The sequence below is a fragment of the Corvus hawaiiensis genome, chromosome 6, assembly GCF_020740725.1.
Source record: "Corvus hawaiiensis isolate bCorHaw1 chromosome 6, bCorHaw1.pri.cur, whole genome shotgun sequence".
Classification (NCBI taxonomy): Eukaryota; Metazoa; Chordata; class Aves; order Passeriformes; family Corvidae; genus Corvus; species Corvus hawaiiensis.
This window is the reverse complement of record NC_063218.1, coordinates 47,901,386-47,928,369: the sequence shown is the minus strand read 5'-3', so window position 1 is coordinate 47,928,369 and position 26,984 is coordinate 47,901,386. Positions and strand designations below refer to the sequence as shown.

The following is a 26,984-nucleotide window of genomic DNA, read 5'->3' as shown; positions in this document are numbered from 1 at the left end:
GGAATCAAAATACCTCCTGCTTCACAAGGGTGGGGAGGCCTAACTTGGACATGCGACTAAAGGTGCATAGCTGACAAACACCCCTGCCTGGGTAGATGCTTTGGGACTGAGCAGCAGCACATTTTTCCTTCAGGTTGCATCATGGGGCTGCAGTTTCTTGGGTTTGTGCAAACAGCAGCCACATTGCTGCCTGCTTTGACCAAGTGATGTCGGGTTGGTGGCAGCAGCAATGTCACTATTGTGCTAAGATGAATTCAGCAAGCCTCTTGGTCTTCTTTGTACAGGGGAAGATGTCTGTTCAGTAAATGGAGTGCCTGGCTGTATACCCTGAACGGGGAATTGCCCCTTCCAGTTGCAGCCACTGTTGCAGGTGTACATAAAATGGCAAACCCAGTGTTTTCTCTGAAATGTGATGGGCCAGGCTTCAGTGTGTCAGAATAAGTGATATCCTCAAGGCTTTCTGTTCTAGGTCACATTATGTCACACCTGTCACATTTTTTGTTGTGATCTGGCTCTAAACGCTACATCAGCAACCTGTGGCCACAGCTGCCTGTCCAAAAGGGGTGTGGACTGGTTACGCAGCATGGCCAAGGAGCTGGATATACAGTGTCTTTCTAAGGTCTGTTAGGAAAACTCTTAGCCAAGTGGTTTATCCAGGCAGAACTGAAGGTGTGTCACAATGGGCCTTCTGTTTGGGACACTGCTTAATCCCTCATCCTCTGAGGACCATTACCCACGTGCTTGCTCTTAACTCTGGTCACAATGGCAAGTCATCTTATGTTGTTTATAGCTTTCTTCTTCTTCACCCTTCCTCTGTTTAAATGTCTCTGATAAAGGTCTTGATGTCATTGCTGGGCTGCCATGCACTATGTAAGACCGTCTGTAGCTGTGCTCTTGGGTAGCCCATGCCCTTGCACGTCACAGAGTACCGAGAGCAGTGCCGAGCTTTGCTCACAAAAGGCATCATTATTCCCGTTTCTCACCGGGAGTCCAGCCTGGCCCCATTACGGACGGGGCCTGTAGTGCAGCCAGCAACCTGCTCGTCAGGCACCGTCCTACTTTGCCTCGCTTATTTTCCGGCTCCAAAAGAAGGGGCAGAGGGTTGTATTGGTGCTGGGCAGCCGGGCTCTCCCGTGCCGGCACTACCCGGCCGTTGTGTAACGCGGCCGCGCCGCGCTGCCCGTGCGGGGGGCGGCGCAGGGCCCTGCTCGGGCCGGTTCGGGGCCGCGCCGGGCCGGGGCCGGGCGGGGCGGGGCGGGCGGAGGAGCCGCGGCACCTCCCGCCCCCAGCGCCATTGGCGGGGCCGGGCCGGCGGGGGCGGGCGGCCGGGACAGCGGCGGGGAGCCCGGGCCGAGCGAGCCACGGTCGCTGCTCCGCTCCGCACCGCCGTACCATGGTGGGGGATCACTGCAGCCTCCCCGGTGAACGGCCCGTGCTCGCCCAGAGTCCCAAGCCCGGACTAAGCTGCAAGATGGTCCTGCAGGCGGTGGGCAAAGTGCTGCGGTAAGGAGGGGTCCGGCGGTGGCCGTGGCGCCGGGCGGGCGGGCGGCTGCCCACGGGGCAGCCCGGGAGAGGAGGGAGCTGGAGCTCGAGTGGAAACTCCGGCCGGGGCGACGGGCGCTCCTCAGCCCCGCTCTTCTCCGGAGGACGGAGGGACGCTGCTTTTGGCTCCCTCTGGGTCTTGTGTAGCGGTCGGGGAGGCTGGAAGTTGGAACAGCAATAAGCGCTTGGAGAGGAATATTTGTTCTCACTTAATACGGCAGTCAAGTTTTGTTAGCGCTTTCATGAGAACTGAATTTCCAGGACGTAAGCAGACAGCGAAGGTCCTGGCTTGCCTGAATAAGGAATCTGACCAAGATGCTACATATGCTTTGGCAAGCTTTCTACAGAAATGTTGTAAGATGAGGGGAAAAAATTGCTCATGTAGCTCAGAAGGGCTTGTGTGAACACTGAGACGTGGATGACTACTGAGACCAAAACCAGACTCTTTGGCAAAGGATGTGCAGTAATTTGATTCGGAGGAGTTCTGACCCGTTCTGGTTGGCAGGGAAAAACGTCACCACAAATATTAGGATTAGCAGCCTCGTTCTTCAACAACTGTAGCTTTTTTATTTTAGTTGTGTTCAGATATTTTTCTGGGATCTCTGCAGAGTTGCACTGTTGCTCCAAAAAGGAGCCTTGTTCCTCCAGCATAACTTTATTTGGCAAACTTTCGTTCGTCCCCGTTTCCTACTGTCTGTTGCCAGTTGTTAAATGTTTGTCAACAGAAGCATTATCCCTCTCTTCCTCTGTTGACTCATGTCTCTCCCCAAGCGAGTTTAGGGGAGCCATTTATTCAAGCAGAATGTTCTGATTACAGCGGCTGAGCTCTGGCTGGGATTTCAGCTAGAGGAGTTCACTGGTCTTGAAGCAGCCTTGATGGGCACAGCTGCTTAGATTTGTTCTTAAAGAAGTCCGGTATTACAGTTTTGGGGATTTTTTCCCCCCGTTAAAAATACTTTCCTGTGGAAAACATTAGTTTAAAGAATTGAAGTTTCAGCTTTTTAATGGGTTTAGTGTCCTTTCTGTGCATTTTTAGGGGGCAGAGTGTCTATAATTCAATATGGTGTTACACAGCTGGTCATATCATAAAATCCTTTGGCCAGCGGCTTGCTATTCATGATGTGAACCTTTTGAAGTTTTTGGTAGCTGTTCTGTTGGCAGCGCTCCCAGATGTAAATAGATGGGTGCCTCTGTGGAGAAGAATTGCCAGACCTTTTGTTAAGCATCTATGGCAGTTTATTTTAAAGTATAGGTAAGTTCTTGTGACTTAGCAGTGAAATGCATATTTTTGATTAGTTCAGTGCATGCTTTTTAAAAAATGTAACATTAACCTCAGCCTTTCTCCTACTGGAGTACGTGCAGAAATTCTGTATAATTTTATTTGCTTTTCATCTTAAGATTTATTTTCTACGCGTACTATAATACTATCATGAAAGCAGGAAAATATTGTTGTCACACATGGAATGTTTTGGACTTGTGAATTAATAGCATAACTTGATTTTGCCGAGCTGTTATTAAGTGGGGGTGTTTACTATTTTGTAGTTGAGTGTTTTTTTAATGTGTCTTTTTGTTTTGGGTTATCTCCTTTTGCTCATGGTTAGAGAGAAATGTGAAGTCACAAAAACTTTCTTTAGATGCCAGACTGGTTCTCTTATTTCTTATCTTGAATCTGCTTCGGATGCCTTATCTGACCTTATGTGTGTTACATCATCTTGCTTTGTTCTGTAAAACATAAACTCAGCCTAGTCTGCAAAGAGCTCAGGCAGTGTAAGAGCACAGGCACTGGTGAGGAGCCAGGGAAATACTACATTAAATCAAAGTTTCCTTACTGCAGAAATGGGATATTAGTGCTTAAGAAAGTGTGAGCCCAGTCAGTGATGGTGAAAGAAGGAACCACATGGGACCTCGTTTAGGCCAAAAATGGTGGCTTGGTGACAGCTGTGATGGGATTTCTCTGAACAGAAGCATCCAGAGCTGAGATTATTGTTGGTAGAAAAGAACAGGGACCTTAAATGTCCTGTGTTTGAATGCAGAGGTGCAATGCCACCCTGATAGAGTGGCCACCTCACATGGTAATACATAAGTTGTAGTCTATAAGAAGTTAAATGAGATGTATCCCAAACATCTTGCCTTCTCTTTCAGAATAAAGGTATTAAATTACCACTTTTAAGCTTGGCCACCTGAAACTTCTGTATGAGTTTCCTGCAGTCTATACAATGCTAAACACTGCATGGAGTAATTTGTCTTCTGTTGATCAGGCCATTGCCAGTGGCTTGGTGATGAGGTCAAAGGATATCTTGCTTATGCACAGCCTGGTGTTATGAGCTGGCCACTGCATTTTAAGCCCTTTTCTCAGGACTAACTGGGAACCGTCATGATCACAGTTTCCTCCCAGCCTTCCACAGCCTGCCAAGGAATTGCAGAAATTCACAATGGACAAGGGATAGAATGCCTGTGTTCACTCTAAGCTGCCTCCACTCTGTCTCTCTCCTGCTTGTGAATTATAAAGCTCAGTTGTTCTTGTACAATACTTAATCAGTTTGATCTTCTTCACAGAAGATTTGTTGTGTTATTTACGTTGAGTGTGTGTAGGTACAACTAACACAGTTGAAGCTTTTAACATGCAAGTTGTTTTCATCAGTTAGTGGATCCAGGTCCTCCTGCCTGCTGGGTGCTGGCAGGGTGGTGGGATAGTGTGTGTGTGTGTGTGTGTGTTCGTGTGTCATGTGTTGATAGTAACAGCTGCCAGAGGAGGGATCAATACATGGAGGAAACGAGGAGGGAGGTGTGAGGAAGCAGAAAGACTTCATGAGAAGAGCAGTCCTGGGAACCTGAGAAGAGTTTAAAAGAGCATGGGGGAAAGACAGCTGAACCCAAAAGGGGGGAAAATGTAACAAAAGCAACAGATGTGTTCTCAGTCTTTCTAATTAATGTTTTATGAAAGCTACAGTTAGGTTTATTGCTCTTCTAAATTATTAGTGATTCAGCTATGAAGAACTCTGGAGATGCTTGTATCTTTCATCATATTGGTTAGTAAACTGTGTTTAACACTTCAGGGATGGGACGAAGGCTGCATACTTGTAATGATTAAAAAAAATTGAAACACCAATAGAAAAGTGTCATCTCCTCTTTAAATTAGTCATAGCATAGCTGAAAAGTTCCTTAACACGGTGTTTAATTAGGGCTGTTTAATTTCTTTTTGCTTCATATGTTTTTGAAATACGTTAATGTCATTTTTTTCCCCTTTTCTGTAATGAATTGTGCTATTATTTAGCCCATAATTAGAGAGGAAGAAAAACCTATTTTAAAATAGATGCAGTTTTTCTGGTTTTTGTTTTTTTAATTTCTGTGAGTTGGTGGTTCTGGAGAGAGGTGGAAGGAGAAAGGGCAGATTATCATGTGAAAACTTGGAATATTATTCTATTTTTTAGCATTATTTCATTAGTTGTCCAAGTTTCTTGTGGCACCATGGATTCCTGTTGGCTTCCTTGCAAAAGTCTGCATTTTACTGGCCTCAAGCAGCACAAGTGGAAGGAAGACTCTGGTTCCTGCGATCTCTCCTGTCTTTAGTCCCAGCGGATAACAGAGCCAGCCATAAGTGTTTTTCGGAGCCACATGCTGCTGATTTCAGGACAAAATGTTCACTGCCTGTGCCAGTACCTGAGTCCTGATTCAGCTGCTCGAGTGTGTTTGTAGTGCTGTGACACTTTGGGTGCTGTGCTGGTGATTTTCATAGGCTGTTCCTCGTACAGCTTCCTAGTCAGTGTGTTTCCTTTTAAGTCTCCAGTGAAACTGGGTCCTTCTGGGATAGTTGACTATTAATCAGGAATACAGAGAAAGAGAAATGATGAGTTGTGATGTCATTGTGTAGTGTCTTTTGATAAATTACAGGATGGTTTACATGTACGCACATTACCGGATGAGTGTGGGAATAGATAAGTTAAACCTTCCCTTTCTCTTAAGAGCCTCCCTTTTTACAGCATTTTACAGGGATTTGATTTGGATACCAACTAAAAATAAAACAACCAACCCCACTCTTTTTTTGAGTAAGTGCTTTTTAAAAGTGTAGTAAGTTGTCTTCAGTGATAGTGTGATAATGATTGTTTCATTTGGATAAATTAGCAAGTTTGAGTTGGCATTCTGGATGCTGCTATGTATTTTTATAGCCAGCACTTAAAAATTTTTTTTAAATTAAATTCCTCCTCTATTTCTCAATTCATAGCAAGATGAGGAAGAAACCAGGTTAATTTTGACACTGCATTCTGTTTCTTAGGTGATCAGCCATGGTTGTCTTGTGTTCACGAACCAGGACATAGATGGGTAGGAGCAGAGGAGCTTCTCCTCTGCTGCCTGGATTCCCATGGCTGAAGACAGCTGTTGTCTGTGATGCTTGCATGTATCAGCAGGACTAAAGCAAATATTTAAAAAGCCAATCCTATTTTATTCTAATTTAGGCAGAAACATTTTTCAGTAATTTAGTCCAGTTCACAGTATTAGAAAGTAATTAGAAGAGCCTTGTTTAACACTGGCTAATCTGATTAATGCAAAGGCCTGGGACAGGCAGAAGAGAAGGGAGGGAGGACAGTATGCAGGGAAAGGGGCTTATAGGCAAAATGCTCTTCAGAGCCACGTTGGCTATTTTTATCCTGTTCTTTTTCTTTCTCTGTCCCACAACTTTCCATTGTACAGAAATAGTTCAAAATGTTTATGGTTCAGGGAAACTGACATCAGTAGTTGTCATGCTGTGTCCTGCTGAATATTTCTGTAACAGGAGCTGATTCCTCATTCAATGATGGCCTTTTGGGACTCTCAGCTGCTCAGAACTGGTGACACTATGGTGCAGTAACATCCTGTGCTTTGGTAAGGGGTGACCAGGCAGGAGGGACTCCGGTGGCTCTTCTGTGTGTATGGGAGCACAGATGTGCTTGTGGAGATTGCTCTTTGATGTGAGTGTCCTGTCGTCGGGACAGAGGCTTGCAGGAAGCACGCCTGGGTGGCATTGCCAGCCTGGTGGACTCATCTGGCTGGGATGTGCCCGCTGGAGAGGCGGCTCTCCCTGCATGTGCTGGGTGTTCCCAGCATACACAGGTAGCAAAGTCTCTTCTGGCTGTAGATAGAAAATTTGTAGTGCTCTGCTTGATGTTCGGCCCCACTGCAAGCTGGCAGAAACCTCCGGCAAGGCCATGTCATGACTGGGGCTCTTGTTGGAGCTCAGAACTTGGAGCAGTGCTCTGGAAAGATTCTGTGTCTCGCTGGTGGGTCCAGCACACCAGGCACTCCTCTCTTTCTTTGGGATAGTCGTCTGCCTGCTCACTTGTGTTCACTGCAGGAGTGTCATGACCCTGGGGCATTTGTGAACATTGGTGAACCATGTACAGTGCATTAACTTAATGAAGAACTTGGTGTCTTTCTTCAGAGGTATTTACAGCATTAAGTTGTATTTTGGTTGCGTGTTCCACATTCTGGGAAGCGATAGCCAGAGGGAGGGCACTGCTAAAATTCTTCTCTGTGTTGAAACAACCCTCTAAGGTGTCTCCAGAGCTCGTACAGAAAGGGCTCCTGGCCCAGGTTTAATAGCATTTTCCTCTTGTTTAGAGGCAAAAATATGCTGCTTTTTTTACTGAAGATGCCTCCTGGACACTTTACAAAGAATAGGTTTGACTGTAATCTCAGACTTGTAAAATTATTCACCCTTCTTTTATCTTGTTTTCTTGGTATGCATCTGTTTCATTATAGGATTTGTTCCAGATTTTAGCTTCTTGTTTCAGTCTGGAAGATTATTTCAGTTTATATATGAGCAAAGTATGAGTGTGCAACATGAATCCTTCTGGGAGATGACTACAGTTCCTGGTTTGTCTCTTTGTTTCCTATGTTGTAATAGCCCATGTTTCTGGTGCTGCTCTCTATGGGAAAATTATCTATTTCACACAATTTCTGTCTGCTGTTCTCTGGGATCTCAAATGTCTGTGCACTCCAAGACCTTTACCAGGTAGGTTTTTAGGAGAAAAATAAATCCTCTGTAGAAGAGCTTTTCTCTTGCCATTTTTGGTTTTTTTTGAAGAGGTGTGGTGTTAGGAATGCAATCTCCTATCAGTTGTCCTGTCTCTAAGATGGCTAAGACAAAATATATCTGTTCCTCTATCATACATCTCTCTGTGACTGCACCAAAATTGAGTTTGTTAAAGTATTCTTTTGTTGAGGGGGATTTTTAAATTCTTTTTCTTAATCCCTGGTTCTGTGTGATTCAACAGAATCTTAAACTTCAGTGAATTGCTGTCAGAGAAGAGATGTTGCATTTCTTTTAAGAGCTGCCAGCACCTAGTCTCTGGAAAGGGGAGGGGATTGGATGTATGGATTAACCCTTTCTTCCAGCTTTCTGAAGAAAAACCCCACTTCTTTTGAGTGATTGGAGCCCATTAGCACTGAAGCCGGGTTGCTTGAGCTTGTCAGAAAATGCTGCTCTCTTAATTTTGCAAGTTCTTTTCTGTCTGATACGAAAATAAGTTTAGAAATTATTTTGCTCAGACAGCAGGAACTGGTGGCAGCAGATGCTCCCCAGGTGAAAGGAACATTGTGGATGTCTGTGATTCCTTTTATTTTTAAAAAAGGAAAAATCAGCAGTGAGTGCAGCTGTCCTCAGAAGGGCAGATAGTGAAAATATTAAAATTCTTAGCTTGCTATCTGGGAAAAGTAGTCCTGGCACACCATCCAAAGTACATGGAGTTACTGAAGGAAAGAAGGCTTGGGTTTCTTCATTGGTGGTTTATGTAACTTCACACAGAGGTGGGATGACATGAGGTGCACCTTGGTGGCTCCACTCACACTCCAGACACCCAGATCTGCTCTTCAGTCCAACGTGTCCACACATCCCAGGCTCAGAACACCAAAGCCTTACAGGGAAAGTGCTGACTGTCAGCAGGATACATTTAGCACAACAGGGAAAAGGGAAATTGTGATAAAGAGGCTTTGCTGATTCCTTCTTTTACAGAGTCCCCAGTTTGATGTGACTGATGTATTTCTTCAGAGCAAACCTATGCAGGGAAAAGATAAAGCTGGTGGTCTTGAGACCACATTCTGTGCGGGACAGAGGGGAAATTCTATTCTGTCTCAACTGAAATAGTAGTTTTTCTGTTGTTTTGCAGCATAGAAAGGTTTTTTCATGTCTAGGTATGTCATTCAAACCAGTACATTTTTAAATCCACTCATAACCATGCCTTGCTTTGAGGTGTGACGCCGGTTTGCAAAAGCTGGGGTGGAAATGTGGCCTCACATTGTGTTTTGAGCAATGTCTCAAGTGTTGGTCTCAGCTTCCATGAACTGATCAGTTGCAAGTCCACATGAACAGTTAAAGATCCTTTTGTCATTTGCACGTGCAGCCAAGGGAGCGAAACAACTTCAGCACACAACTGTTCATCTAATTTTAGTATTTGTTTCTGAAAATTACTGGTTTTCCTTTACCAGTTCCTTGGTTGTGCTTTCAGCCTTTAATTAAAAGACTGAATTTGTATTTTAGCAGGCCCTTGGAGGTAACATTACAAGTTTGAGTATATCTATGGGTTTTTTCCTGGTTGCTAGTGGATCAGTATATCTGTAAAGGTGTTTCTACTTGCTTTTCAGTCTCCTGTGGTATATCTGGAAAAGTAATAAATTAAGGTTGGGAATCACTGCTGTCTCACTAGCTAATTAGCAGTGCTCTAACTGTACCAGTAATTAAACCATTACCCGTCCTACTATTTTTTTGATCAGTCATTCATATGTTCTTTACTTTGGCCTATGAATCCATAGAGTTTGTATTTTAAATAGAATTTTTTTCCCCTTCCTCTGTTGTATAGAAAAGCTTCAATGTGCTGTTTTCTAAGAAATTCTGAAACAGCTGTGTGCTGTGGTTGACAAAACTGAACAGAGCATTGCATCATTCTGTCAAAAATCTTTAAAAATTAACTGCATGGTTACACTAGTGAAAGTTTTGTACGTATCATTTGTTAATGAAAGTTATGTAATTAAGATAATGCTTTGATTCCTTTTACCACTGACTTTCTTACCCTGTGAGGAGACACACAATTTATGCCTTCTAACTATGGACTTCAATTTTTAACAAGATAGTTCACACTAAAACTGAAAGGCCCTCACAGGATCTGGTCTAAGGCATACCAGGGGAGATAGGACTTCCCTGAACTGACTGTGGTTTAAATTAAAGCCAAAATATTAACAAAAGGGGGGGGGAAATAATTTTTGATCTCTGCCATTGAGAACTGACCTTGACGTATGATATTTTCTAGATATCTTCCTAATTAAAATGCTGTGGTTAATTTAAAGTGTAAGAGATGAGTTTGTGGAGCTTGATCCAGAGGATGAAAATTTCGGGTGGGGTTGCTTTCCTCACATTGGTATTTCTTTGCCCAGCCTGCTCAATAACTAATGACTGGTAGGTGATGGAATTCCCCCCAGCTGTGTGTCTCAATGCCACAAGATGCACATGTGTGTGCTAGTACACATGCTTTAAAAGTGAGGTGACAGGTGCAGGCCTGCAAAATTGCTTATGAATAGTGAAAACAAGTTAAATTTTTTTCCCCTATGCTATGTATCTGAGTATGTATTGTGTACTGAAGCTCCTGCAAAGAAAGCTGAGATGTTTGAAGTAGCTCTGTTCTTACCTGTGTTTCCGTGTGCACTCTCAGTTGTGGTGTGCCCTAGCACATTTCTACCCCATTAAACCACATTTTTTCTGATGGAAAGCAGACAAAGTTTATGTGAAGGCTTCGGCTTCACATAAAAATCATATGAAATCCTTCTTAATGTGTGATTACGTATAGGTGTTGTTTTCCAAGGTGGAACTGTAGCAGGAAGGCAGGTGATGAACTTATTTTCAGTCTCTTCCCAAGAGGAATACCTAACTTATCCTTCTGATGCAGGACACTTTTTGTGCCTAAACAGTTGTAATTTCAGATTATAAGTACACGAGACACTATATGCACCCGTCTTCCAAAACACAGTATGTGGGTGAGCTTGACTTGCATATCTAACATGGTTTTGCTGTTGCAGGTTTTCTTTAGGCTACAGTGGTACTTAAAACTAGCCTGTATTGTCAGATCATTTTTGGTTGTTGTCATACAAAGAGAGCTTGCAAGGCAAGAAGGCAGTGAGGAAACTAATCCATTTTTTTACAAAGAGAAACTTGTCTGCACCCTGGTACTCTCTGAACAGAGTGAGCTGTCTGCATTTGTATATCTTGGGTTATATAGAGAGAAGTCTGATTGCTGAGGCCAGGTTGCCATGGTGAAATAATTCCCAGCAATTAAAGCACAGTTCCATCCTGAAAAGCAACTCTGTGCAAGCTATGTTGTGAAATCCCACATTTACAAGGCTATGAGGTTTCCAAATCAAATTTGCTTGGTTTAGAAATAAAAAGGTATCTTTGCAGTCTTCCAGCTCTACAAACTTCATCAGGGTTGGGACATAACAGTGCCTTCAGTGATTTATGTGCTCTGGTGGTGAACTCCCTCCCCGCAAAGGTGCACCACAGGGTACTGGATGTGCACATCTAGAGATAACAGGGCTGCATCAGAGTAGCCAGGAGGAGCAGTTGCTGCCAAAACCTGAATTTAATAATGACGTAAAAGTCAAAATAACTCTGTGTTCCAATAGGAGATTAGAGGATAATAAATTACTGATTAAACTAATAGACATGTCAGAAAAGACATGGGGAATAGATATGTTAATTGAAATTTTTTGTGCTTTTACTACAGTACATTAAATTTTTCTTTCAATTTGCAGAGTTTAGAAATGTTAAAAAAGAGATAAAACTTCTTTTTTGTCAATTACATTGTTCTTCCTTGTTCTCAGCAAGCAGTATTTCTGGCCTCCCGAATTTCAAACTGTCTGCTGAAAAAATGCTGCTCTGAATATAATAACAAACCTGACAGATCTATATTTGTCTTTCCCAGAGTGAAAAAGGTGTTAAAAGCCACCTCAAAACTTGCTTTCAAATCTTGGTGCAGATCCCTTGTTCTCAAGGCTCTGTGGGTGACCTTTCCACTGCAGCACATGTAACAACCAGGCTTGCTGTCTCTGCCATTGTCTGCTCTCAGCTGAGAGCCAATTTTCTCCTTTCTCTGTGTGTGTTATTTAAAGAAGCGTAAGGTGTGCTGTAGATCTCTGCCTTGGAGTGCAATGTTTTTTTGTTTTAGAGAAAGAACTGTTATCTCTGCTGGTTTCCAGAGGCCCTTGGAGAACTAGCTGAGATGTAAACATTTACATGTGCAGATATCTGGTGAAATGAATCCTGGGCCTACTGTGTAGCTGCACTATGGGAGTGTATTTAGCAGTGAAGGATGATGAGGAAGCATTTGTGTTGCTTGAATACTAATGGCATTTTTCCTCTAAGGGAGGCAAGGATACAGGAGCATCCTTATCTTGGTATTGTGTATGGGCCTGGTGGGTTTGGAGTGTTTGCCTGGGGACTGAAATGAGCTGTGTCTTAACAAGACAAAGCCCAGATCAGAGCTCCAGCCTGTGTTTTCAGCTGCTGAATGGCTGGGCAGAGATGTCCTAAAGAGTATAGCATAGGATGGCCTCTTCTGTCCCCACACGAGGATCTTCCAGGGGAGGAGGAATTGCAAGCACAGGAGAGTATACTATGAAACACCTTCTCAAGCAGGGATTTGAGATTTGTCCCCTTTTTGCTCAGTTTTGGCTTCATTTCAGACAGTTTGCCAACAGGAGACTTAAAAAAAACAACAAAACCAAACAAAAGCCCCCATTCCATGTCAGTCCCAGGCTCAGGACTTGGGTACCTCTGACTCAGTGCTCTGGTGTGTGGTTTGTTCTAAGCATTGGGTAAATTAATTGTTACAACACTTAGTCTGTGACCTACTGAATCTCTGTTACCACAGACCTTATCTGGCTCCATGTAGAGATGCTGAAAATAGGAAAGAGTTGTCCTTTTGATTTCCTATTCCACAAAATGCCAGAAGTCTGGGTTGTAGTAAGTTGCTTAAGAAAAGAATCTTGCTGAGCCTTCGTGCTGGCACCTCCTGGTTGGTTTATGTGAGGGCTTTTTTGGCACCAAGGTAAAAGAGAACATTTCAAAATGAACAACTGATATGGTTTGGGTAATTTTGTTTCTTCTAGTGAATAGTTTCTTCTAAATTATGTCACTGGCTCCTAGAAATAAGGATTGTATCCCATTGGACATGGCTTCCCTGGTGTCCCAAGTGTGTTATCTGGAGAGGAACGTGGAGATGGCAAGGACTGTGCAGTCAGGAAGCTGGACACCTCTGTTCAGTCTGCAGGAGGAGTTCTGGCAGGTGGGCCCAGGGAAGAAAGGGAACTCCAGCACAGCGTGTTTTACCACAAGAATGCGCTCTGTGCATTTTTGTAGCATTAACTGAGCTGTGGCATGCCTGGCCTTGCCTCTGCAGCCCTTCTTCCCAGAGCTGCATTGGAGACAAGATGGGGGACCCTGGGCGCCAGCAGACAAACCCCTGGGAGTCTCAGCATGCTCTGACACACCACTGTGGGCAAACACTGAGCTTGTGCTGGGAGGTGATGGATCAGAGAGGTGGGAAGAATCATAGCTGTTTAGGCTGGAAAAGACCCTTGAGGTCACTGAGTCTGCCAATAAACCACATGCACACATCATAAATCCTTCCAGGGATGGTGGCTCTACCAGTTCCCTGGGCAGCCTGCTCCAGTGCCTGATAACTCTTTTGGTGAAGAAATTTTTCCTAATACCTTTTTCCTAATACCAGTCTATACCTTGAGGCCGTTTCCTTTTGTCCTATCCATTGTTACCTGGGAAAAGAGACCTTTTCTTGCTACAGCCTCCTTACAGGTAGTTGTAGAGAGTGATAAGGTAGCCTGAGGTTCCTTTTCTCTTGGCCAGACAACCCCAGCTCAGTCAACTGTTCCTTGTAAGGCTTGAGCTCCAGCCCCTTCACCAGTAGGTGGGTGGGGAGTTCTACAAAAAGGAACAGAAAGGCCTGATGCACCAGACATGGCATGGTGCAGGTGCCTCATGTTCTCCTTACTTTGCCAGCAGCACCAGCTGGAACTCAGTCTGGCCCTATAGAATGTTTTGGGCTTTCTGTTGAGAAGCAGCATTATGAAATAATGTTATGGCACTTGTCATCCTTAGCATGCCTGCCATGCCTTGGCACCGACTGTTTACAGCAGAGCATCCGGAGGCCAAGCAAAGATTCCCTTTTAAGGCAAGGAGCCACTATGAGAATCCCAAAGAAAAAGTTTCCCTGGCATGTAGGGTACATTCTTCTTTCCTCCTCCTCTTAAATAAACTATTAGTAACTTTTAAAAACAGAACAAAAATGAAGAAGCAGGGCCAGAAATGCTGCCAAAGACGCTTTATGCTGCTCAGCCCCCTTAGACCTGTGCAGCAACCAAGCCCTGGAGCTAACACAGGGCAGGAGAGGGGAGGAATGAAGCTGAGGTCAGAGAGGTCTGTCAGAGACCTGGGGCAAGAGGAGATCGGAATGGAGACTGCCTTAAAAAGCTTCGTCTCCTTCCCTTGCGCAGCCCTGGAGAAAAGCACTGTCCACAGCCATCTGTGAACAATTGTACTGAATGCTGCACTGGGATTTGGACTTGCTTTCCAATACCTTGCACAGCTTCCTTTCCCATGCTGATGTTCTTTTCTTTCCCAATCCTGAACATGGATGTGTACGTCCAGGATTTGTGTTCTGGGTGTGCTGTCACGTGGCATTTCCAGCTGAAGACTTAACAGTGATCTGGGTTAAAACAGGACATGGGATTGCAGAAGAACTTCCAGAGGTGCTAATCTTGTGCTGTTTTAAAGAAAGAGGGGAAATGCAAACATCATCTTTGGCGTTAGTCTCAAAGGAAGGGCAGCTTGACTGATGTTTGGAGGAAGCTGTTATTCCTCTTTTCTTGCATGCTGTACAAGTAAACAAAGACACTGAATTACCAAGAAGGGATTTTAAGCTCCATAGCCTTTCTAAGCTTCCAGTTCTTGCTCTTAACTGAGGAGCAAAGGCAGTGGGCTGCTGGGTAGGAAACTGGACAGCCTTCAAGAGTTGTTCCTGACCCATAAGAACTGGCGTAACCTGCTTCTTCATTGTTCTTGTCACTTGGGCTCATAAATTTTAGCTCATAAAACTGTTTCCTTCCTGCTATGAATGGATTCAGTACTCCCATGCTTACGCAGAACATTTGTAACCAGAAATTAACTGATAATTTCTTTCCAGTAAAGGGCCACATAAAAAGCCCATAAAGGTAAAGAGTATATCTGTGAGCAGCTGACCTGGTTTACCTTACAAAGCTGTAGCCTTCTGTGCACGGCTGAAATCACTGTGGTTTTCCTTTCTGCCAAGGGAGTACGTTAAGGGAGAGACCTTGATTATTGGAATGTTTTTGCCTTAATGTGTTTTACTCCCTCTTCTGTTTCACTCATATTCCCTTTGACTCCCTGCCCAAAGAAGAGGAGAGAAGGTAAAATGCAAACATCCAGGACACCTTTAATTTTGAATTCTAAACCCTTTTTCACTGGAAAAATAAAAACAGTGTTCATGAAGTTTCGTCTGAAGGACAGTGCTACAATGTTGGCTTACTGCCTCTCTAATTTTGTCTTTTAAGAAGCTAACCTCCATTCTTAGAGTGCCAAGAAAGCAGGTTTTGGTAGAAATACTTCACTTTATAACACTTCATATAGTGGAGTGTGTTTTAAAACACAGCCCTTCAAAAAGAAAGAAAAAATTACAGGATAAAAAAATTGAAGGCCCAGATAGTTTGATACTAGTTTGGTGCATAGAGGTATACTTGGTGTTGCTGTTGCAGACAGTAATCCCTGTAAAAGTTCAGTTGGGAGTGCACCATTTAAACCCCAATCTTTTCCAGATTGTGAACTATACAAATTGTAAAGTGTAAGCCAGGTTACTTGAAAATAACCCCCAAACCCTTGAGTGATGTTTTTAATATCATTTGGTACTCCTTCTGTGGGCATCTTTGTTTTGATCTTCCTTAAACCCGTTTTTTCTTTTTGTGCCATTTTTTGCGTGCATTGCTGTGGATTGGGGGCTGTACTCTCGCCAAGGCTAATGGAATATGTCACAGCTGGATTGGCAACAGCCAATTGTTCTGAATTTGTGCAGATTGCTAGGATTATAGCAGTTAACCTTACGTAAGGAATAGGGTCAGTTGCTAAAAAAAGCCCACAAAACCACACCATATTAATCACAAAATATGTGTCTTTGTCCTGTAGGGTTTGTGATCCGTGGTGATTTTCATCCTCACAGACTTGAGATGGCTTGTGAGTTTTGAAGTTTGCTAACAGAGATAGATTTACCATGTGAGGCCTGTCAGACCTGTTCTGTCAATTTTCCAATGGAAATTGGTGTGTTTGAGACTTGGCTGGAACCTGAAACTGCTGCATGATCCAGAGGGCACAGGGTGATGGGAGTTTAGCCTGCAGCTCTGGTCATCACCACTACAGAGTTTTTAAATAAATTTTTTAACTTTCTAAAGTTACTCTTATTTCCATTTTAATATGCCACACTAAAAAGAGAAAACCCACTGATAACACGTACTTTCATAAAGAAAATGTAAACAGCCATTCATCCCAAGGACAGTTAGTTTGGTGTGGAGGATGGGAGAGGGGGATCAAAGTATCATCAATTGTCTTTGAAGAGATTTCAATTTCAGATGCAGTGTAAGAAACTGCACAGCTTGCTGGAGACAGCAAGAAATTATTATAGCTGGGCTGGTTTCTTTTGGGAAAAAAGGAATCCTGAACTGATGGAAATCATCTAAAATAGCATGGTCAGTTTAGGGAAGTTTAGCATTTAATAAATTGGTAGTATTCCCTCTGTGCGATCAACCTGGTAATAAATAGATGTTCGTGACCAGAACCATGGGTGCCTGGTACGATTCCAAAGTGATGTGAACTACATCAGGTTATGAAGCATATCCACTGAGTGGACACTGGGTCTCTGGTCCTTCTTCAGCTAAATCAGATTGCTTCATGTGTGCTTCTTTCCAAACAAACTGTGTTGGTTTACACTGAAGCACATACTTAGCATTTGTACCGTGAATCAACTTTGAACCTTACAGCCAGTTTCTGCTGTGAAATGGGAATAACACTTCCTCAGAATGGTGTTAAAACTAAACCTTGATGGTGCTTTGAAGAGACTCTGAAGTGCAGGGTTTTTAAACCACGAAACTACTGAGCATCTGATCAAGAAGGAAATGAGAAAGATTAGAGGAGGATCTTTATTAACTGATGTGGGATAAGAAAGCAAGCTGGGAAATTGGCAATTTTACTCGATCTTAACAAAGCAGTTAGATTAGAGAAAAAACATCAGTGGGCTGTCACTTGGTGGAGTGTCTTACACCTTTCTTTCTGCAGTGAAATCCAGGCAAACTTGCCGCTGATGTGTTTTCTAGCTGGACACAAGGCTGACAGGTCTGGCAGCCCTGCTAGAAGCATTAGTGAATGTAGAGTCTTGGCCTGGAGCCAGTTTGCTGAAACTTCTTCTAAGTCTTCGGGCGAGTGATCTCCCTTCTGCCATTTGCCATCACTTTTTCCTCTCTGAAATTTATTTGTGGGTGTGACTTGGCCTGTGGCATCATGTTCAATGGAGTGCCTAAAACCAAAGGCAGACCTAGCCTGGGAATTGTCTGAGGAATTAGTTTGTACTCTGGTTTGCCTGTCAGTAAAAACTGGAGTGCTGTCTCCTTGGATTCCTTAAAGATGTTTCTTTCCTTAATTAGCAGTTAAGCACCGATAGACAGGATTCGGTCTAAGCTGTGGTCAGACCACCAACCTGCTGCGTAAGAGCTACTTCTGCAGCTGCTTGGGTGATACAGTTGATGTGGTGTGGACACGTTAAGACAAATCTAAGCAGAATTCTCTCATTTTTGAAGAAAGACACATGTAAACATGAATCAGGACTTAAGGTGCCTATAGCTGTGTTTTGAAAAGTAGTGCTCTTTTTGTGGTTTTGGATGACACTTAGTTATGTTTTCCAATAAACAGTCATCTACAGGTGATGAATTTTGGTGTTTCCTGAATAGAACAGTGAAACTCTACTGTTCTTGACATTTTTTGTATTTGTGTATTTTAAACATAAAATGAAAAATTAAGGAAGGCATCTTGAATGAGAAGAGCTCACAAAAAGAAAATAATGGATGCTTCATTTTGTGCCTTTGGACTTGAGTCCAGCTGGTGTGTTCTTACAAGTCTTTGAAACAACAGTGAACTGGGAGGTAGGGGCGAGCACAAGGAAGGAAGCTCACTTCTAAACCTTGCACTACTTGGTAATTCTGGTGATTGTGAATGAATGAGCTTTGGTTTATCTGGAATATGGAAGTATTCTTTGTTGACTCTTAATCATATGTAATTGTGTTTCTAAAACAGGGGGGTTTTTTTATACTGCTGTATGCTCCAGCTTTGTAAGTTTGAAAAGAAAATGTTTTACTATGGGTGGGTATTGATAGTTCCCAAACTAAACACACAGTTTTACAGCCTAGACTGAGCATGACTCAATTAATTTGAGTAAGTCAGTAGAACCTAAATTCTGCCTAATTGGGGTGGATACATGGTCCAGTTCAAATGACATTTTTAAGGCTGGATTTTTTTTTTTAGTTTGTACTTACAGTATTGGGGCCATGTCGTGTCCTAGCTGCACTGCATGCAGGTCATGAAAATGTGCTGGTGTAAACAATTTGTGGTCTTGCTGTAGTTCTCAGGAGCTGCAAAAGGTTAACAAGATGTTCATGCTGCACATGGCAGTTTGACATTCAGGTTTCAGTGCTGTGAATAAATCCTTTGAGAGCAGTGATTCTGGGCATTTTGCAGGTTCTGTGATGATACCCAAGAGTCAGGTTCTTTTAAAACTGAGCCAAAGCTCTGGAAACAAGCAGAAATTGGATTCTTCAGGAAGCTTTTGTTTGAAGTGCTCCACTTCCAGCACAAGGCAGTTGTGGAAAGACACAATCTATTTAAAAGACTCAAAGTGGCTGCACGTACTGATCTAACGCAGAATTGACATTGTGTGAAAATGAGGGGCTTTGGATTTTGCAAAAGGACAGTGTAGTGTTGTTTGCAAGAGCAAACTTGTGAAATATATTTAGTGTTGAATCTTCGTTTATTCTCTTGAAATGGGGAAGAGAGGATGAGGTACCCTCCACCCATTCCCATGTGATGGAAGGCTTGCCTCAGCCTCATGTGTCTTACTTCCTTCTGTGGTCTCTCCATAGCCTCCTTGTCTAGCTCTTCCCTCCTCCTCCTTACAGCAGACTGCTCTTAGCTGATGTGGCACAGCCCTAACCTGGGGCCCTTGGTTTAATTGTCCTGAACTATAGCAAAGACAGAAACTCTATCCAGACTACTTCTCACTGATAACTTTTTCCCCTGAGTGTGGTTAATGCGGTTTGTCAAACCAGTCTCTGAAGCTGAAGGTATTTTCTGCATGACTGCTACTAGAACTATAATTTTCCTAAAAAAATCAACTTATCCTTGAATGCTAGAATCTTGGCCCCCTCCCCCCCCCCCCCCACCAAACCCAGAAACCACTAAATGTAGCAAATGCAAGGGTTTGAAGACAGGAATAGTCTGACAACTAGGAACTTAATCTAAGCAAGCAACCCCTCTGTATTAAGAGCCTTGCACTGAGGAACAGCTGAATTCTCATGTCCTGAAACATCCCTTTGTGGAGCAGTTATGAGAATCAGTCCCGTTCACTTCATTAAATAAACTTAAGGGACAGATCTTGCAGGCTCCATTTGGATTGGAATGCGCTGCTGTGGAAAAAGGACATGGCAGGAAATGCGTAGGAGTACAGCTCTTGTGCCGAACTTATCCTCAGGAATACTGGCTTTAGTTTATTTTCATCCTGTATCTGTATTCTTTAGAAAGATGTTCTATGTTGTACTCTTTAAAAAGATGTCACAGGCATCCTCCCTTAAACCATGAAGCCCACCTTTTTCATTAACATAGGAGAGAAGCTGTGACCATTGTTCCCTGCCAGACACCTGCAGCGCTTTCTGCACATCTGTGTAAATACATCTTGAGGCTGTAAGTGTATATCGTGCTGCTATCACCAAGTTTTCCTTGATTTTCCTTTATGATGGCTTTTCTGAAGTCTCTCTAGTCTTAATTTGCTCGTTAGAGAGAAGTGTGAAAAGAATCAGCACAGGTTTAAGACAGTGAACACTGGCAGTGCTGGTGTCCCAAGTTAGAGTGCTGCTTTCCTGCGGAAGGCGCATCTGTCTCTCCCTGCTCTGGTAGGGATTATGTGGATGATGAATCTTCCTGAAGATGTGTTTAATAAACAGATCAGTAAAGAGCCCATGAAGAGAGAAAAATGAGTAACCATATTTTCTTTAAGAAGAGCAGTGACACTTCAAATACCATTCCAGGAAAGATGTGTATCACATCCTCACAGTAAAAATCAAGCCTGCATGTATCTTAGACAGGAACACAGCTGGAAGATTATTTAAGTGTGTTAAGAGCCAAAATGTGAGGTCTGTTTCCTTTGGATGAGATCTCAATGAGTTTTGACAGCAAACTTAATGCAGTCATCTGCAAAGGTGGGCTTGTCTTGGCTTTACAGGTCCCTAAAAATCACTTTAACCAAGACAGCCTGACGTTAAAAACGAACTGGCATCTCTTCCTTGTATTCACATGATAATGGACAGCAAGTGTTGCCCTATGATTGTCACTCACCATTAAATAGATCTTCCATCTCTGCTTAGGTAGATTTTTAACTGTAGGAACACATGGATGTTTGACCACATAGCCTAAAAGACCAAAGTGCTTGACTTACTGTCCTTCCTCTGAAGTCCTACTGAATCCCTGATCCTGGATTGGGTTGAGAGTCTAGTTAAAAACGAGTGAGAGGAAAGCTCTAGTGATTTCAGCAAACACTTTACAAAAGGGAGATGAAAAGTCACAATATGCCATGAAGATAAGTGTGTTTTATGGAATGTGGTTTCTGTGCTTTTATAAATCCAAATGGAAGGTTATTTCACAATGCATTGGATTTCCAAGGGTTTTCAGAAAAACACGAGCTCAGATCTTTGTGTCCCAGGTATCCCTGGAATTGAGAAAACAGGTGTTTTTGTGGTTATCAGTCACAGATGTTCACTTAAGAAGGCTTCTAATAGGGCTGGAGAGCAAGGAATGCTGTAGCTTTGAATGAGCAGCACCAGATTTTCCAGCTCTGTTCTTTCAGCAGCCAAATTTGCTGTTTCTCAGATGATCAGGAACTGTGTGGTGCAGCAGGTTGTTGGTCCTCACATTAGAGTGGCTCCTTCAGGCACAGTCACTGCTGTTCACAGGCCTGAGGAGAGACCAATGTGTTCCCAGGAGTTTGCAATCTCATCTGGCCAAAGGGCAGTGGAGATGGAGCAGCAAAATGAAGCTAAGGGGAGGGAATGCAGAAGGAGTAGTGTAAAGGCAAATACAGGAGTTTGGGTGACCCAGCTGCTTTCAGGTTTCTGTAGCTGTTCAACAGTAGAGGTAACCCCACTTCTCTCTTTTTGAATCTTTTCCAGGAAGTCCAAGGGAAAGCCAAATGGTAAAAAGCCAGCACCGGAAGAGAAGAAACTTTACCTAGAGCCAGAATACACAAAATCCAGAATTACTGACTTCGAATTTAAGGAACTAGTGATGTTACCACGGGAAATAGACCTCAACGAGTGGCTTGCCAGCAACAGTGAGTATTGTGTTCGTACAGCTCTGAGCTTGCTGTCCATGCTCAAGGGGCCATTCATTCACTCTTTTGCTGTTTTCAGTGCTTAGAGAAACACTCAGTGACTATTTATGCTTACTGTGTAATGCATGTCATTGTACCTTGAGTGGTAATTAAGCTGTCTCACGAACAGCCCAGCTGTGCTCAGCAGCATGAAAGCCTTGATTCGTTTCCTCCTTCCAGCTCCCTCCCTGTGGCACTGAGGGCATTGCAGTTTTTGATGCTCTTTGGAGAACCATCAAGATTCCCATTGACTGCTTGCTAAACTGGCTGGTTCTGCATGTTTCTGACTCAAGCTACTGACCTTCCAGAAGCATTGTAAAAATGTTGTTTCTAAAGGCTTACATGTAAAGCAACTTATGCCCAAAGAAGTTGAGAAGTCTTTTGGCTAGATTTTTTTCCTCCCTACTCCTTCCAAATTTTGGTGTAATTACACTGGATTTAAACAGTAGACAAGCTGAAAATCAGAGATGTGACCAACTACTGTGAGTGCTGTACCTGTGCACTTCAGCCCTGATTACTCCCCTGGACTTCTCCTGCCAGTCCTCACCTGCAGCTATGGCCCACTCTTGTTTATGTTTCTAATACTGTGTGGTAGTAGCAAGAAACTACTTTAAACTGCACACCAGGAAAGTTTTTTAGAGACTCATTAAGAGAAAGTGAGGTGCCCCATGAGCGGTATTAAGAAGTTAAATTATCTCAGGAGATTTTTAAAAAGTAGAAGTGTACTAGGTTTCCTGCTGGTTGTTTTTAGAAGGAGATGTGTCGTGAAAACTAATAGTGCCTCTTTCTGGCCACTGTACATTTTAAGTCTGACTTCAAAAGAACGTAGCAAATTGTTTGCCTTCAGCTTATAGCATTCTACTGTAAAGGTGAGGCTGATGACGGAGACACTTTCCAGTCTTGCTGCTTTGTGAGTAATAAGAGCTAATGCATCATGGTGCTTTCATCTTAAATCAAAACAAGAGCTTTCATTCTGTATACCTCTTTGTTTTGCAGTTCATCATTAGGCTCATTTAGCTAAATCATGTTTAAATTTGTATGCAAGCTCAAGACTGAAGTTGCTTCACTTGCTCTATTTAAGTAATCGTCTGGAGGATAACCAGTGTTTGAAAGTATTTTACTTCTGAATTTCTTTCCTTTGTTTATTTTTCAGCAACAACTTTCTTCCATCACATCAACTTACAGTATAGTACAATCTCAGAATTCTGTACAGGAGAGTCATGTCAGACCATGGCAGTGTGCAATACGTAAGTCAGTATTTTCATTTATTACATATGCAAGGTTTCCATGTCTTCAGAGTTGCCTGGGGAGGATACTGGTATTGGATGGCATTGGGCAAGTGTTTTACAGCAGGTCTCTACTTGTTGAGAACGTGTCAGCTGTGCATCCTCTTCTCTCCCTTCAGCGGTGAAGTGTGGTGGAAATCTGGTTTTGTGGAGGACTAGAAGGGTGAGAATCTTTGAGTGCTCTGAGCTGGTTTTATAAGGTCAGATCAGAGAGGCAAATGACCATGTGTGTGCCTGGGGGAGAGGGAAAGGTGGGTGTTAAGGAAACATCCCTGTCTGACCATCCAGGAGCCACTCTGGCGGTCTTGAGGTGGGACCAAGGTCCCTTCACAACTACACACCCCACGCTCAGCCCAGCTTTCCTTACTGGCTTGACCCAGGTTTTCCATAGCAGAGTCTCAGACTTTCAGATCCTTAAAATTAACTTGGTACAGTAACTAAATAACTTCATAACAGCCCGATCTGGTGCCTTCACAGAGGGACCCCAAACAAAGGAAACCCTGGGCTTTTATACTCTCACAGCTGAGAAGGCCTGAGGGAGGCCGTGGGGTTGTCAGGTCATGCTGTGTCTCTGAGTGTCACCTGTCTGGGCCACAGGTCCCCATGTCCTTTACTGTGCCCCTGCCATGCAGAGCTCAGCCCTGAGCCTGCAGTGCAGCTGCTCATGGAGGTACCTGCACAGAGTGTGCTCCTCAGCAAGGGCAGGGCAGGACTGTCCATAGTGGTTACAGCGCTGGGGTTCCAGAGAAGGCAGGGCAGGAGAAGAGAGTTGTGAAAACCTCAGAGGGTGCTTCTGAGAGCTGGAATACTGACACAGCACTAGGCTGCTGGTAGATAACTTCTAGCCTGATGTGAGCCACAGGCTCTCTGCCTGAGACCTTGGGCACAGAGGACACAAGTGGCAGCAGCTTTGCAAGAGTAAGGAAAACGTTTTGGTTTGGCACTTTTCCGCCTCTAGAACGTAGTAGACTTTAACACTGACTAGCTGTCAGTTCTGAAAGAAAGCTCTGTAGTGTTACTGTACAGTGTGAATATAAGAAAAAGTTACCATAAACTTCTGCTGTTGATGAGCACAGTCCAACATGATGGAATATGAGACCCAGTCAAGTATGAATAAGCCTATTGTGGTTTTGGTTTTTTCCCTCCAACATGTGTTGATAGTTCTTTTCTTCTCTCCTCTTGCATTTCCGGGGATTAATTTACTTGAGATGGATTTTAAAAGAGACGACTGGGCAGTTAATGTCCTAGTACATCAAACAAACATCCCAGGGAATGTACGCAACAGAACCATAGCTCTGTATTGTATCTTACAGGCATTACATAGTTCTTAGAAGGAAAGCCTTGCTTAATGCACTGGGCTATCTTGTACACTTGAAATTAATATCAGGGGCTTTCTTTGAGAGCACTCAGAAGCATGCAAAGTGTATGGAGGGTATTTTTTGCATGTAAAAGTTGGAATGGTAACTGTCAGAAGAGAGTTAAAGCTATGCTAGAGGCTTTGAAACCAAGCTGGAAAAGAAAGTAATAAATCTCTGCTGGACCCAGATTTTATCAAAAGGAGACAGCACGTCTCTAAATAGAAATGGTGAGCAGTAAGATGAGTATTTTGTTGATTCTTGTTCCCAAGCTTGCTCATGTTTAAATTCCTGATGTGGCGCTGGCTGTCCCAAGCACTGAGTGTAACTGTTTATCCACTTGCCTGGTGGGAAATAGTGGCTGAAAGGAGGTGGTGATAGGAAGCCTTGCATTAGTGTTGCTCCATTCTGCTCTAGTGAGCCTTAAACGAGAGTTCTCTGTAAGCGCCTTGTGCTGCAGAATAAAGAGAGGAAGTGCCTGTAGGCAATTCCAGCTGTAGCCTGTATTTTTAGTGGTAACGACTGATAGCAGAATGTTCCTGTCCCTTGTTTTGGAAAACTGAAAAATGGTGCTATTTGGGAATAACAGGAAGTATGTCTACACTTCGGTGAAGCACTTGAAACAGTTTGTGTTTAGCTAAACCATAACAACTTCGGTACCTTGCTGTACTTGGGGGCAGGTGGCCGATGCACGTTTGCAAACTGGAGGCTGCTTCTAGCAAGCGTGTGGGTCTATCAAAAAGCCACTGAGGTGACATCAGCTGCCTGCACAGCTCAGCACAGTTCAGCTTTGAGGGCCCCCTTCATAATTGCATTCTCCAAATCCTTATCTTTTTGTTCTGCCTTTCCTAGCTCTGGTAAGCTAAAGATGTGCTTTTTGAGTTGGAAAAGCACCATTGTGCCTTGGACCTGTCTCCAGTGTATAGAGACACCTAAACACTAGTGTCAGTTGCTGATGAACCTGATGGACACTCCTGGCTTAGCCTTCTGTGGCCATGATCTGTTTGTTCCTGGCCTTTGGAACAAAATAGCATCTGGCTGTGTAAGATTGCCACAGAATTACAGTACCTTGGAATTAAGGTGCAGTTCGCCATTTTTTTCCCATGGCGATTCCTTGGGTAGTTCCATGTGAAAGTCTGCGTTCTGTTCCACTTTTATATTTTCCCTGCTCAGTTCCTGATGATACGTTTTGGATCACACCATTCTGGTCATGCCTAAGAAAGGCTTTTTTTTATTTATGGTCAAGATGTTCAAGTAACTATTGAGAACTGGTTGCTTGTCAACTTCCTTGACATTCAGATTGCACTGCAAGTACCCAGTCCTAAATTTAAAGTATTTGCTGGCACAATAATCACTGGTTGCAGTGAAATATTTGAGGTAAGGTTTTAACATCTGAGAGAAGCTGCAGCCAACTGACAAACTGCAGACAGATGCAGCTTTCAGCCCTCTGTCAGATATGTGAGATAGCACAGCCATCTGCACTCAGCAAGGAGGAGTTTTTCTGCTTATGGTCACTAGGAGACATCTGACCAAAACTTAGTCTCAGCATAGAACAGATGGAAGCATTTGCTGGCAAGGTGGGATAATGCCAAGAGAAATACCATCATGGCCAGTTATCCTCAAACTTTAATGAGAGTGACATGAATATAAATTTGGGAATTACTTAATTTTGCTCATTAATATGTTTATCACTTGTTGTAAAGCAGGTACTATATTTTAACACAGTATTTACTATTAAAATTCAGTATGCTTTATAGCTTGTTATTACACAAACCAGCTTTAAAGCACTTTGAGCCTGTAAACTTTCCTAGCTGACACTTGGGTAAAACTCCTCAAAGCGCTGCAGTGAGTGTACTAAATAAGAGCCTGTGTAAGTGCTGTACATAAGAGGATGAGTTTACAAAACTCCTGAGGCAGAAATCAAAGATGGATGCAAACTTTCAGGAAGCCCATCTTTCAAGATGTTGTTTTGGTCCAGTGAAATCCCTTAATTGGTAACGCTTATCACTCTTATTTTTCTAATCTTAGTCTCCTTTCTCATGTTTACCTTGCCCATAGTGTCTCTGTGTACAGGGAGGGTATTTCCTCCTAGAGTGCTTAAATCAAACTTGTAAGTTTTACATTTTCTTACATTTAAGTTCCCCCAGCTGTATGGTTTTACATGATGTCTCCTTTCTCTTCTCTGCCATCCAAATATTGTTTACCCCCTATGAAACCATCCAAGCTGTTTCAGCTGCTGACAAGCACTATTCCTGCCTCTGGCTTTCTATCCTGCTTTCTTCATATTACCTGGTTTTTGGTATTTCTAGCAGGACTGTCTCTACTTCCTTTCCAGGCAAAATAATCTCCACAGTATATGCTTTTCCCTCCTTCCAGAAGCTCGTGTATTGGTGTAACTTCTGTTCTGCCTTGGCTTCTGTGTCATCAACACCAGCCCAGAATGTTTTAGAGAAAAACAGATAAAATACATACATATATTAAGATGCAGTATTGTGATTTTGTTTGTGATTTCACATTATACTTCATTATTTGCATTGCAGGCTCTTCTCTGTTAAACCCATAGTCATTTCTCCCTGGGATTTAGAATGGAGCTGCAGGTACCTCATATTTCTCCATACTGGGGAAATTTAAATCTGCAGCTTTTTGAAAAGTGCCTTTAGGTCTCATCCTCTTGTCCTTTCTGCTTCCCATCCATTCCCTAATATGGGACTGTGCTGTCACAGTGCCAGTGGTGGAATGTAATTAGGCTTCTGTGCCCAAGTGAGCCCTTCCATGGCCCCAGACTGCTCCTATCTTGTTCATGGAGATAATGCCAGCGTGGGTGGAAGCCGTGTACCAGGTGCGAGATGTTCATGGCATGTCAGGGGCTCCTCTCTTCCCCTAAGGGCTGTGAAATCTGTTCAAAGGCACCTGAAACATGAGGAAAACACATGACTCTAATCAACAGGACAGTCATTGGATTTATCCCCTTACTGTGAATGATTCTTCTTTTTAATTCCAGTTTTGCATAATTCATTTTCCTGATTTTCAAGGAAAGGCAAAAAGGATGTGCATTGGGATGCTAGAGCAGATTT

At 43.2% G+C, this 26,984-nt stretch overlaps 1 protein-coding gene across 5 annotated transcripts in view; it reads left to right on the top strand.

Annotated features, from left to right (window-relative positions):
- MOB2 (MOB kinase activator 2) overlaps positions 1-26,984 on the top strand; it is a 110,194-nt gene that overhangs the window by 78,844 nt on the left and 4,366 nt on the right. For 4 of the 5 annotated variants that reach the window (XM_048307119.1, XM_048307117.1, XM_048307116.1 and 1 more), the window contains exons 2-3: positions 21,070-21,230; positions 22,423-22,516. In XM_048307119.1, the coding sequence (XP_048163076.1) occupies positions 21,070-21,230; positions 22,423-22,516 (255 nt within the window). Of the gene's footprint in view, positions 1-1,324; positions 1,504-21,069; positions 21,231-22,422; positions 22,517-26,984 lie in introns of those variants that run through there. The other variant, XM_048307115.1, reaches the window with a different exon arrangement.